We start from the raw sequence: 13,402 nt of genomic DNA on the forward strand, positions 1-13,402 counted from the left end.
TGAACCACCCACCCACCCGGAGATAGTGTTTCTGCTTGGACATCTCTCCACGGTTGGCAGTTACAGATGTTGTCAACAACTGTAAAGTTGAGAGGAAGTTCCAGCCACTCCAAAGTCCAAATGTTTCTTTTTTCATTTCCCTGTTTTTCTTTTTCGTTTTGTTTGTTTTTTTTCAGATCTGAAAGAAGAGGAGTTATCCCTTTTAAGCCCCTGTCACACTGTCCCGAAATTGACACCAGATGGACACACGATAAAGGAAATGTTGAAATTCGGCTCTGATCGTAACATCGGGCCATTCGTATGACCGATTTGCCACCACTCACGAAGTTGCTGCCGGTACCTGAGAAACTCCACCGGCAGTCATACGATGGCTTAAGATGCCCTCACCAATGGCCCAATTGTTATGATCAGAGCCGAATTGGAACATTTCCTATATCGTGTGTCCATCTGGTGATTTTATTGCACAACAAAATCATGTAAACATATATGTAAATAACCCAATTTGTGTTCTGTGAAACTGAAAAGGATATTACATTGTTTTTGTTACTTTCGTTACAATTGTACGTCTTAAATGTAACTTAGGTTAACTTCCTGTTTTATTTAGATGCTTTTATTTTGAAGGCGAGTTGACAGGAAGTTGTTGTTTCTATGGAAACAACATGACAGAGAAAACTTAATATCTTCTACATATAAAGACGGAGAAAGTAAAGAACAAAGTCTGAAAATATCAGTACAGTATCATAGTACTTTAACATAATTGTTTTTGTTACTTCCGTTGCAGTTGTATGTCTTAAATGTAATGTAAATGTTGCCTTTGTGTGTGGTTCGGGGCCATCTTTGTGCGAAATTCACAATTCCATATTCGTGTGTCCATCTGGTGTCAATTTCGGGACAGTGTGACAGGGGCTTAAGGAATCATAGGAACCAGATCTTTTTTTTTGTTGAGCACAGGAAAACCTTTATGTTCTGTGTGTGTGGATTTTGGTATTTATTAAAAGAGACTATCTTTCAGGGGGGAGAAAAATCTTTAAGAACATACTCAGACACAAACACACACATGCACACTAAGTGGTGACTCATATTATTGTTCGCTTCACAGCTGAGTTCAACTGAGATCTCCGGTGAGCCTGGGAATTAATGCCAGCTTGCAAAGGATTAGGATGTGGAAACACATTTAGTGATTGATGCATCACTGAGTATGTTACCCCGAGACATTGTTGCATTTCTGATATTTTCTGCAAGCCTTCCTTTTTCAAGTTGAACTATTATTGTATAACATACAACGTATACATTTTATACTACGTTAAAGGAGAAGAAGCACATTTTAAAATCCTCAGACAAGGACAGATGATGGCGTTGTTTATCCAGTTGGTTGTTTTCTTTCAGTCTTGAAATCATGAATGTCTTTCGCATTAAGAAGCTCTTGTTGTTCATTTTTGCTCTCACATTGCAGTTTCCTTAGTGCCTGAATCCATTACCGAGAGCATTACAGCTTCAGCAAAAGATTTATTTCCCCCTTTTTTCTTTAGGCAATGACAGCTAGCAAAGCCTACAGAGAATTTAAGATGCTCTTGATTATTCAGCACTCTTCTCTCCAGTACTGTGTTGCAGCATCAGGGCTCTTTAATCCAGCTTGTCTGCATAGGGGTGGCCAGCCAGCGGGTAATGGTTATCGAAGGGTCCCACTTCTTTAAACTTTCAGGTCAACATACACTCAAGAAATACTGTTTATGGCCTCTGTTTCTGACAAATTCAGCCCACTACGTCAAATCTTATATATTGGGCTGCATTTTAAGTGAGTCACCCCCGCATGTAGTTGAAAACTGAGACAGTTAGGCAATCAAAACAACATTTTATTAGAGGTATTAATTATCCAACTCTACAACAACCTTGATTTGTTGTTCAAGCTAATTATCTTTATTCATCAGAAAACTAAAAACATATTTTAGTTTTTTCACCATTACCAAACAACTTAATGATGATTATGTCCTATTTGCCGAATGAGGAGCAATTATCATCAGGGCCAACAGAATCAAAGTATGTTGCTTAACAGTGTTTTATATAAACTTCCAACCCTGTGGTATTTATAGACAACACATATATGATGTATGCTAATAGGGTGGCCCAAATACAAACGAGACTAAAATGTATCCTCACACTTTTTGGCATCTTCCGTAAAGTTAATATATGTGTCTTGAGCGTAGATTTACTCTTAGCTTTCGATTGTTTTGGACATATTCATACTTTCAAGCCAAACAGGACAATATTACACCCAGATAGAGGGAAAGATGTTGCTCAGAAAAAGCGAGTCGTGGGACAGGATGTGGACTCGAGAAGTTCCTGTGTAATCGCTGCAGAGATCTCACACGCCGTTCCAACTATTTAAATGCTTTTGTGAGCCTCTGTGTGTTGCTCCTCACAGCTGAGAATGCAAGCGCCTCTCAAATGGAGTTTGAGAATCTTATTGAGTTTGACAAGTTTTTACTATCTCAAGTATCAAACATAGAATCTCTGCGGTAATTATACACTTACGGTTTAGACACATGATCTTACTTGAGTTCGCACACGCATAGGTTCACATACATACGACTGCAGACAGATGCACACTTGGCAGACGCTGGGCTTGATTTCTTATATGAGAACAGTAAGATGAACTGTGAGGATGAGGAGGGATCTCTATAGAGGAATGCCTTCATGAAGCCTCTCAACAGCTGGCTGTACATTTTAGATTCTCACTGATGTCAATGAGCTGACTGATCAAGCTTTGTTGCCAAGGATTTAGTCTCAGTGGGATGATCCATACTTCAAGTATGTTCATATGTTTTTAAGAAATAGTTAGACATTTTAGGAAATAAGCTCATTTACTGGTACCAGGAGATGGTTAGCCTAGCGTGTGTTCATGCTCAACTAAGCTAGCTACCTCCATATTTATTGCACAGACCTTGTAGTTTTGAGCTTCTCCTCCAACTCTCTGCAAGAAAGTGAATTAACATGTTTCACAACATATTCAAACTATTCCTTTCACGGTCTGATTATAGTTTACACCAACCCTTCGGGATAATGATGTTATTGATCAGGAATGTTTTATGTGTCACCAAACACAGTGATTCATTTGAGTCTTCTGTGAGTCTAGCTCCCCCACCCTCAATCCATACTGTGCCTGAAGTGTCCTGGTTGTCTGATCCGGTGAGTCAGGCGGACTTCTTACACTAATGACTTCCATCGGGGCGGCCGTGCTCTGCACATTATGGTGATGAGACGGCATTTTGTGGGGAAACTGGCAAAGTCTCTTTAGATGGCGAGGCTAATCGGCGGGTTGAGGGTGGGTTAAGTGAACCTTTGGGGCCCGCCACTAGCTCAGAACTTAAAAGTAAAGGTTGGACCTTTGGTTGAGATGCAGTGTGGGACTCTGGGATTGGAAGGGGTTAGGGGGCAACAAACATCATCTGTAATTGAGGTTTGTGAGGTTTGGGTTTTCCTGCAGGCTTGCATATTCTCCCTTAAATGTTAATGTCTGTTAAGCATGTCCCAGTACCAAGTGCAGCTGGAGACCTCACATAACATCTTAGAAGAAAAAGACAACATACACATGATCCCTGCCAGACAGGAGACACTGAATAATAATAATAATCCTTATATTTATTATAGCGCTTTCTCAATTACTCTCAAAGCGCTTTACAAATACACATTACACATACAGATCATACATGTAATGGTCATCTACTGTGGACAATACCCACAGGAGCAAATTCGGGTGAAGTGTCTTGCCCAAGGACACAACGGCCTGACGCAGTGGGGCGGGAGCGGGTTTCGAACTGGAGTTCCCCAACGCCCCCTTGATCTGATGATCAAACGCACAGACCACTGCGCCACCCGTCCCTAAATGTGCCTGTGTTCAGTCCAAGGCCATGATATAAATGATAAATGAGACCCTGCTGTCAGTTTGTGTAGGAATGCCTTTAATTTCAAACCACTCTGAGAAACTTCTTGCTGGAAAGCTTGGCCACACTGGGGGGTGTGACCTCTGTCAGACTACAATGAACATGCACAAGCCCAAAGCTGAGTGTTTCTCTCCATTTGTCTTTCTCATGTGTATGTGTTGACAGGAAGATTGCATGTTAATTTGTATGTCTGTTGTCGCATTAGAGCAGTGGTTCTCAAAGTGGGGGGCGCAGAGGCATGCCTGGGGGAGAGGGGGGTAAAAATGGTTATAATTTTTTTTTTAATTTAATTTGAAAAATTGATTCAAAAATAATATGATGCAGTACAGTACTATTACGTCTGTGTTTCATTAAAGCTCGGCTCTGTGTGTGTGGAACGAGCCATTGAGAGACCACTGCATTAGAGTTATACAATCCAAACAAATAAAAAGGTGTCCTCTGCTAATGCCTTGTACGAGGTCACAGAAACACCCACGTAAACATACACTGCCCAATGTGTGTTGTGGTTACAGTCTATCTATAGCAGTGGTTCTCAAACTTTTTCTGTCAGGCCCCCCCTTTGGAGAAAAAAAAAAGTCGGGCCCCCCCAACACAAATAGTCAGGCTCAGTGGCGGCGCCAGAGATTTATTTTGGGGATGCTGTGGGTTAGCTTGACGTTTCATAGAGGGTGCTCAAACATTTAGGGTTTCCCATTAATGTACCGGTCTCTACAGTGGAATGTTCTACTGCAACAATCCCCACGCAAAAACACAGTGTACTGTGTACCGCGACTGTTACAATGAAGGCACGATAATCAGCTCACGGCATATAGGTGTAAGTAGGGGTAAAGTGCTATTTTTATAGGTGATGTGTGGACCTAACATAGGGGGGTCCGGGGGCAAGCTCCCCCGGAAGATTTATTTCTAAATATTGAAGTTAAATGCATCAATCTGGTGCACGTTGAGAGCAATATGAAGAGATCTACAGTATGGATACATCTCTCAACACTGTTAGGAGATTCAGTGGACAACTCGTCCGCTTTCTTAAATCTCCTCGCGTCCCTACAAGCCGTTATCTTACAGGAAGGAAACCCAAAGCATACAAGTAACCGTTTAACAATAATCCATTTTAATGGTAATATACAATGCAATACAATCAAGTACAGTACAAATTAAATACCGTTTATCTGTGGGATCCCATAATTACCTGTGCCAGCGAGAGGAGAGAGAGGGAGGCACTGCTGGGATTCCTGTCTAAATACTTCGCTGACCAGAAGGAGGAGTTATCTGCGCCCCCCCTTCCAGACCAGTGATTGGCTGCCCAAATTAGTATCAACAGCTCACATAAATTCCCCAATCCCAGTGGCTCAGCTTCCTTATCACAGGGATCTGAGATGACTGTATGTTAACTCCACACCTTCCCCCTCTTCCTTTTGTCCTCACAAAACCAAATGTTCACAGGCCCCAAACACAGTTCACAGTTTTCTCACCCAAATCATTTTCCCTTTTTAAGCATCTTGATAGTTTACTAACATGCATACATACAAATATTTCCTCACAACACCCATATGAAACGGAACTCTAAACAGATTTACTTTTTCTTTATGGATATTTTACAAATCACCCTTTTAAACTTTATTCTTTTTTTACTGTCCTATAGTATTTCATACCTGTTTTTTATTTATTCTCTTATTTTTTATAACTATAATGATCATATAAACGTGTGCCTCGGAAATAATTGTTTACATTAATCGTGACCAAAACGTTTGAGACCCACTGAGATAACTTCGACTAAAGTTAACTATCTAAACACTGAGAGAGTCCTTTAGTTCACTGAGCCTCTCAGTCTGACAGGAGAGGACTCTCTTCCACCTTGTTGTTGAAAAAACTCCTTGTATCCATTAGCGTAGCTCGCTAGCACCGGAAGCTTTAATGAAACACAGAGACCCAGATGTAATAGTACTGTACTGTATCATATTATTTTTGAATCAATACTTTTTTTAATTATGATTTTTATTTTATTTTATTATTTAAATAACCGTTTTTATCCTGGTCTCTCGTCTGTCATGCCTCTGTGCCCCCCATGGGGGCCGCGCCCCCCACTTTGAGCACCACTGATCTATAGAAAGTGCCTCAACAAACTATAGGAATACCCAACTCTCCAGCTGCTCTGTAATGAATGCGTCAGAACCACAGAGCCTGGCTCACTTTCAACACTGTGGGAGATTAGGATCCCCCTGCGATGTCTCTTTCTCCATTCTCTGCCAATTTATTTTGTTTCTTCGTCTGAAAGAATTGTTAAATTAAATGGTCCCAGATAAAATGAATCCTAATTAGTACATCATGTTATGGAGGGCAGGAAGGCAAAACTTGTAAAAAAAAAAAAAAAATAGGGTAATTGAGTTGAATGGACCATAAAGTTCCTCTCAAAGTCGATACATAGGAGGGCGGAATGAGACACAGTGAGAACAGCAGGGCTGAAAAGTTTATTCACATCATTCAGATACCCCCGCATTGTGTTTATGTGACACAGTGCTTGTACACACTAATGGCTGTAATCAATAAAAGAACATAAACATATCAGACAGGACCTAAATGAGACTCTCTGCTGTTTGGTTTTATTTGTTTCTCGTTTCCAACCGTGTTTGCTATAGATCATTGCAGAGCCAGCCTGATTGTTGCTTTTCAAACTGAATCAAGCTAATGAGGGCGGTTTCAATGGGCTCTGTTACACTTTGGCTGATGATAATTGTGAGAATCGACTGAAATCATAATGGTTGACTATTCTTTTTCTCTCTCTCCATTGTTCATCTTAGGTGCTACGTGGGGCTCAGCTCATAGCGGTGGCATCAGCTGATGGGGGGGCCACAGCAGTAGAGGGCTCCCCCCTCCCCAATGACATCCAAGTGCAGTACGTCCAACTCGCGCCCGTCTCAGATCACACAGCTGCCGTACAGGTAAAACAACAGCCAAAGAAACACAAATTCTTCCAGGCTTGTACACGTGTACACACACACAGATTGTTTGTTAATGGGTAGTATTCCAACACCTGGAGAATGTTTCTATCATCTGAAGTGAAACAGACCCCGCTGTTAATCTAAATCAGTCCCACTACACGTGTTTGTTTTTGAAGAAATCCATGACACATAGCTGTTCTCCACATCTTATCCTCAAACTGAAGTAGATCTGTTATCAGTCCTTCAGTGATATCATCAATCTGTGAAGCATGCTGAGTGCTCGCCAGGAAATACAATTCCCAGGAAAAAGTGATTAGGAGTATGTGTTTGTAATGTTAGTTTGGATTCAAAGTTTATTTCTTAAAGTAAATCAGACTAATAAATATCAGTCTTCTGGATAACTTCATGATACCACAGTGTTAAGTTATAAACCATTAGTTATATTTCAAATAAGTAACAGACTATTCACTTTTGTATCTGGAAATTGAAATGAATACACAGTACCAATCTCATCAGCTGTCTGTGATAAAAGAAAAAATTGTATTTGCAACTTATTCCAAACATTGTTATTGCAAACAAACAACATAACACACACAACCTTGAGTCATCAACAGTTGATTCAAATCCAAAATCTATCTTACAAAGCCTCTAACATCTGCCTTCCACAAGAAACCGAATTATTGGTGAACCTTAGTGAATATACTTTAATAATAATAATAATCCTTATATTTATTATAGCGCTTTATCAATGACTCTCAAAGCGCTTTACAAATACACATTACACATACAGATCATACATACATGTAATGGTCATCTACTGTGGACAATACCCACATGAGCAAATTCGGGTGAAGTGTCTTGCCCAAGGACACAATGGCCTGACGCAGTGGGGCGGGAGCGGGTTTCGAACTGGAGTTCCCCAACGCCCCCTTGATCTGATGATGAAACGCACAGACCACTGCGCCACCCGTCCCTTTCTCACTTAGCACATTTTTTTTCAAATATAATCATATTTTTGAGGAATCAAACATATGTTTTATTTACTTTTTTTCCCTTCTCCCTCTTTGGAGAAATAACGCCCTGTCTAGCAGCCAGAGTTACTGATTGTCAGGGCTCACACCTGCCTCCTTTGTTCTATAAGGATCTGATCAGCCTCGTAATGAGCAGAATATATCCTGCGATATTTCCCTCATAATTACAGTAATGTTGAAATGAGTTTAATTTCTACAATTTAGATGAAATACTTGCCGGTATAATGGGTCCGCTTTTCCCCTGCTGTCATAATTATGTTCAAATAAAATGCACTCAGCTTTCAGTCATTATGACGGCTGTTTGTACAAACAGTAATTTAACATGATAGAGTGCAGTGAATGGAGCGTAACAAGGAGACGGGTAGTAATTAGTAGATATGCCTGAAATCCCTCGATGAGTGAGTTTTTTGAGCAACGGCTACATGTGGAATCAGGATGTTGCACACGGCAGCGTGGCCTTTGAAGTGGCCAGTTTAACTTTGGGGTGAATATGAAAGCACCACGTGTTTCTATTGTTCTTTCTGCTTTTTGTTTACCCTAAATATCAAATGTTCTCCTCACTGCTTTTTTCCCTCAAGTCCCATTGGGTTCCCTCTAGCCTTGATGTGAGTCTTTGTTCTGTTGTCATATTGTAAACAGAGAGAACAGCAAATGATTAATGGCTGTGTGAAATACGGGTCCTGTCATGATAGGGATCTCTCTGCAGAAAAGCCCCGCACCAGGTTTCCTAGAACAAAACTTTGATCTTAGTAAAACGCTGTATTGCTGTCTTTTTGTTGTTGGTAGTCGTCTAGGTCATTAGTTCCTCTGCCCTGTGAGTGTCGAGGAGATTAAGGCTGCGGCCACACGAGGACGAAAACGGCTAAACGCATAAGATTAACGCAAACGCAATCACAAACAAGCTTCCGTCCACACGCAATAGTTATCCGGATAGTGTCTGTCCACACGAGACCGCTCTGTTTAGCTCCAACCGCTGGAGAAGCTGCAGTACATATGCAGGAGCCTGTACGTGGCGCTGTAACTTCCTTCACAAAAGCAGCGAAGAAGCATGGTTGTCATGGTTGCCCTTCTGTTTATTCTCCGCGGTGGGGGCCGAGGGAACCGGGCAGCGTTTTTCGCCAGTCAACGTGTATTAAAGTTTAAATCTTCCGGACAAAATTATAAAAGTGCCGGTCAAAGGTCTTCTTTGTTATTTATTGAGCTTTAAAACAAATGAATAACGACTCTATATAATATAATAATAAAATACACGGAGCCTCTCTTTTTCCTCCCTCTCTTCGGACAGCGTCAGTGTCTGTTTCATGCAGCAGCTGATCCAGTAATGAGTGACCCGGCCGACAGTAAAAATAAACATATTTATAACTAGTTTAGGGAGTTTGAGAGGTAATTAAAATAGCTAAGGGTGATGATCTGACTTGAAGTGTGTGTGTTTTGCTGCAGCGGGAGGAGCTGTAGGTGGGCAGAGCTGCGTGTCTCCGTCCTGTCAGATTAGACTTCACTCGCGCTTAGGTCCATATCGAGAGAAAGATAAATAATCTGAATTCAGGGTGCAGTTTACTTTGACGCGGGGGTGAGCAGCAGAGGCGGGGCTATTGCCTCATCATTATTGCTGTAGATGTTGCACACACAACTGTAGCATGGTCAATAGCGTCCGGAGCACGATAGCAACTCTGCGATCCGCCATTGTTGTTGTTGTTGGTGGCGAAACACTTCAGCAATGGCGCGGGGTAAGCGGAGGTGAGCAGAGGTGAGCAGAAGAGGCGGGGCTATTGCGCAATCACTATCAGTGATCTGAAAATGTTCGGAATAGGGCGTACACACGGAGCCGTTTGACCCCCCAGAGAGTTGCGTATGCCTTTCTATCCACCTTGGGACCCGTTATCGTTTCCTCAGTCGTTTAGTGCCGTATTTGGTCGTCCTCGTGTGGCCGAACGGTCTATATGACACTAAACAGTAACGCAAACGACCGAATTCGTCCTCGTGTGGCCGCAGCCTAAGGCATCTTCGACTGATTTATTGTTTTGGGTGTGGGTCGTTCACAAACTGATAAACTCCAGAAAGCATACAAAACGATTGCCCCCCCACCCACTCTATTCCAGGGTCTGCACTCCATGTTGCGGGCCCAAGGAGCAATCAAACTGTTTGTTTACTCAACTGATTCGTTTGGATGGATTTTTAGATCTAAAAAGAGCTAATGTTTTCCTAATGTCTAATTGTACACACATCTTGACAGAAATCAACAAAGTAGGCAGAGGTCTGATCAGCATTCTGTTCGCTGGAGTTTGGGTTCAATAAGTGCGAAGGGACATGCCCAAGGACAGACAAAACAAGCCTGTTAACAATGTGTTGACTTTTGATCAAACAATATTTAAACTCGTCGATAGCAGATTTTCATTTGGCATCACTGCCAAAATAATGTACAAGTGTCAAAAAAGGTTGGTGCTAAGATGCTCAACATGTTCAAGTTGATCTTATTAAGTGTGCTTTAAAGGACTTCATATAGTAGATCTATCCAACCCATTATCAAAAAGGTGAATGCATATGATAAATGAGTAAGTAAAGTTTATATAGAATAGCATTGCCTAATCAAACCTACTGCAGCTGTATTGTAAAGACACAATGCACAGATTTGATTGGGGCATATATACTGGGCCTGCTTCAGGGTGTGTTATTATCAAAGTTGGGTTGTGATGTCCGAAAGTGTAAACATGGCTGACTTTCAGTTCAAAGTTCATAGGAAGGTTAGCGCTGTTCTTTTTCCACTTTTTTTGCAAAGTGTTGAATCGAGAGAATTGCTCTCATCTGTGTCCAGACATATGGCAGCACTTATACACTTTTTTGAAAAGTTACTTAGGCTTTTGTATTTATTTATCTCAGCATTTTCTCTCCCTCTTTATTAAATAGTTTCCATTACCAAACTAGATGAAGTTGGGGGCAACACATTTTTAGTAATCTATGGGGCAGTTGTGGGAGTTGGGAGTTTTGATGCAACATGGTTTATCTCCATGTCTAATGGTGGGAATAAAGAACAACAAGAACCTGATTCACCCACACATTTAAAAAAAATCCAACACATGTTCTGTTGAAAAAGACTGAAAGCAATGGATCTATTATCCTTGAGTATTAACAAATGTAGAACAAGGCCCGCACTGTGACAGTTCACCGTGTCCACAGTTTCATATGCTCAGTGAGAAACATGGATCCATGTGAGTTTTACTTGGCCTGTTGACTGGTTACCTGTTGAGTGGTTACCGTGTGTCAGCCTCATGTGTTGTTGTATTGTATGCACTGCTGTGCATCATTCAATGCTGTTGTCTAGTGACAGCATGCCGGACTGAAGGGAGGATCACATGCGGCAGGTGTTTTTAGGGAACCTTTGGCGTGCATTTGAGGAAGGAGTGAGTCACTCTTCATGAATATCATCCAGGACTGAGTCATGAACCTCTCATCTTTTGAGTTTTTTTTTTATAAACCTACACAATAGCTTGCTCTGTCTGACACCGAGCACAGAGTCAGTCAGAGAACATTATAATACAAATAGCTCATCACTTCACGTCCCCCCACCTGTCACTGCCTCTTTTCTTGGCCTTTGTACCAACTGTCTTCTCTCTGATATATCTCCTCTCTAATCTCTCCTGTCATTCCTTTACATCTTCAGTCCATTACCTGTCTCCCACAATGCTGCAGGGGCTAGGTGGTTTAGAAAGAAAATATTCCAGTATCACAAAGTTTTTCACACAATACCTCCACAACAATAGTGTGACGATATTGTGGGGTTGGCCATTGAGGCTTTCAAAAAACTAGATAAGAATTTTTGATAAATAATCTCTATTAATTTGGATGTAATGACTAAGCAGGTAAAGGAAGTAATGAAACCGCTATAACAGTCTGATACATTCAGAAAAATACATAATTTTACTGTAATGTAGCCTTTTTAAAAAGAGGAAAACACAACACTTGTATAACGATACAAATTAACACAATATCCAATCTGATGTTGGTTTGATAATTATATCATTATATGTCCCACCCCTGGCTGGGGCTACATCATGTTTTGGTCTTTTTCTGTGAGTTCCTGGGACACAGATTTGTGTTGCAGCCTTCTCATGATTACACTGATCAGGTCAAAAAGCATGCTACAGTCTTCTAAATGATCTCCTCTCTGTCATGTGTCACAGGCTGCTGAGCTAAGCCCGGCCATGCAGGCGGAGTTGGAGGTGAAAGAGGCCATCCAGGGGGCCATCCAGGGAGAAAACGGCGAAGTGGTCCAGATCGTCACCTCCGTGGCCAATTGAGAGCCCGTCTGGTTCCTCACATCTCAGATCTCTGCTCCTCAGCAATGGCCTGACAAGTCTCAGCGGCCCAAACGTGCACACGGTCTGACAGACACTCAAGTCAGAAAGCTATTTTATAGACACAGAAGGACACGGATGAAATAGAAAAGAAGCATTTTTCAGTTTTGTGTTTCGCCCTACAAACTCTTCTGTTCATTGCAAACCAGATGTCGCAATGTGGAAATGTTTGCAGACTACTTGAAAAGACTATGATACTCAAAAATTCAACTGTGGTCTGAATGTGTTTTCATCACCAGAAGAACCTGGCCCACCACTGAATACACAGTGGTATTATCGTCTGTCCAGGGAGGATGCTACTTATGCAGACCATCACCCCGCCACTTCATCACCACACCCACTTACATCAACTTTGGAAAATAGTGGAGTTAAGCTGCTTGGCTACCTCTGAGACACCCGTGAGGTTTTTGTAAAACCCCTGAATCCCAAGTCAAACAACCAGTACTGTGCTCCTTCCCTCGTCATTTCTTGCCACAGTGGACTGCAATGGAAAGTAGATTTAATCGAGCTCAACTTCTCTTGGTTATGATTCATTTGGTTTCCTGTCACTCCATGATTCAATCCATACTTTGTCTGCCGGCTGAGAGCCCTGCCTTCCCTTACTTTGCTTTTCTTGTTTCATAAAGCTTAAGCCGCACAGCTCTGTTTGTTTGTTTCATTTGCATAATTGTAACATGCTAAAGGTTTTTTGAGAGCTTTTTTTTTGGAGGAAGAAGACTATGAAATATAAGAGATGGTGCCAGTAGACAGTACAAGATGCTTGTAGAAAACCAAGGAAACCTTGAACTTGTTTATTTCCCCAGTTTTGTCTCTGCGAAAGATACATTCATGTGAATAAAACGTGCTTGTGGTTGCCATAAGTGTGTTTTTATTTTTGACTTGTCTCTGTATTTCTCTTTATTTACATCAACTTAGGTCATCAAAATGCCTTAAAGGATTTCCGAGACATGGCTTTGCTTTCATCCACTCAAAATAGACAATTGAAGAGAGTGGGAAATGTAGTTCGGTTTTGAGGTCTGGTTTCATGTTTCATTGACTTACTTCTATGTTTAAAGTATATATGTCAACTTCAATAAACATTAACTTCTGTACTGTAAGCCACCCTGACAACATTTCTTGGTAATCCACTCCAAACCCAGAGC

At 41.3% G+C, this 13,402-nt stretch overlaps 1 protein-coding gene across 1 annotated transcript in view; it reads left to right on the forward strand.

The window, feature by feature from the left end:
* The window catches only part of banp (BTG3 associated nuclear protein), a 48,763-nt gene extending 35,625 nt beyond the window's left edge, over positions 1-13,138 (forward strand). The window contains exons 12-13 of the mRNA XM_034085863.1: positions 6,737-6,877; positions 12,087-13,138. Coding sequence (XP_033941754.1) covers positions 6,737-6,877; positions 12,087-12,203 — 258 coding nt within the window. The 3' untranslated portion in view covers positions 12,204-13,138. The remainder of the gene's footprint in view (positions 1-6,736; positions 6,878-12,086) is intronic.
* The last annotated feature ends 264 nt before the right edge of the window (positions 13,139-13,402 follow it).

Source organism: Pseudochaenichthys georgianus, chromosome 6, assembly GCF_902827115.2.
Source record: "Pseudochaenichthys georgianus chromosome 6, fPseGeo1.2, whole genome shotgun sequence".
NCBI lineage: Eukaryota > Metazoa > Chordata > Actinopteri > Perciformes > Channichthyidae > Pseudochaenichthys > Pseudochaenichthys georgianus.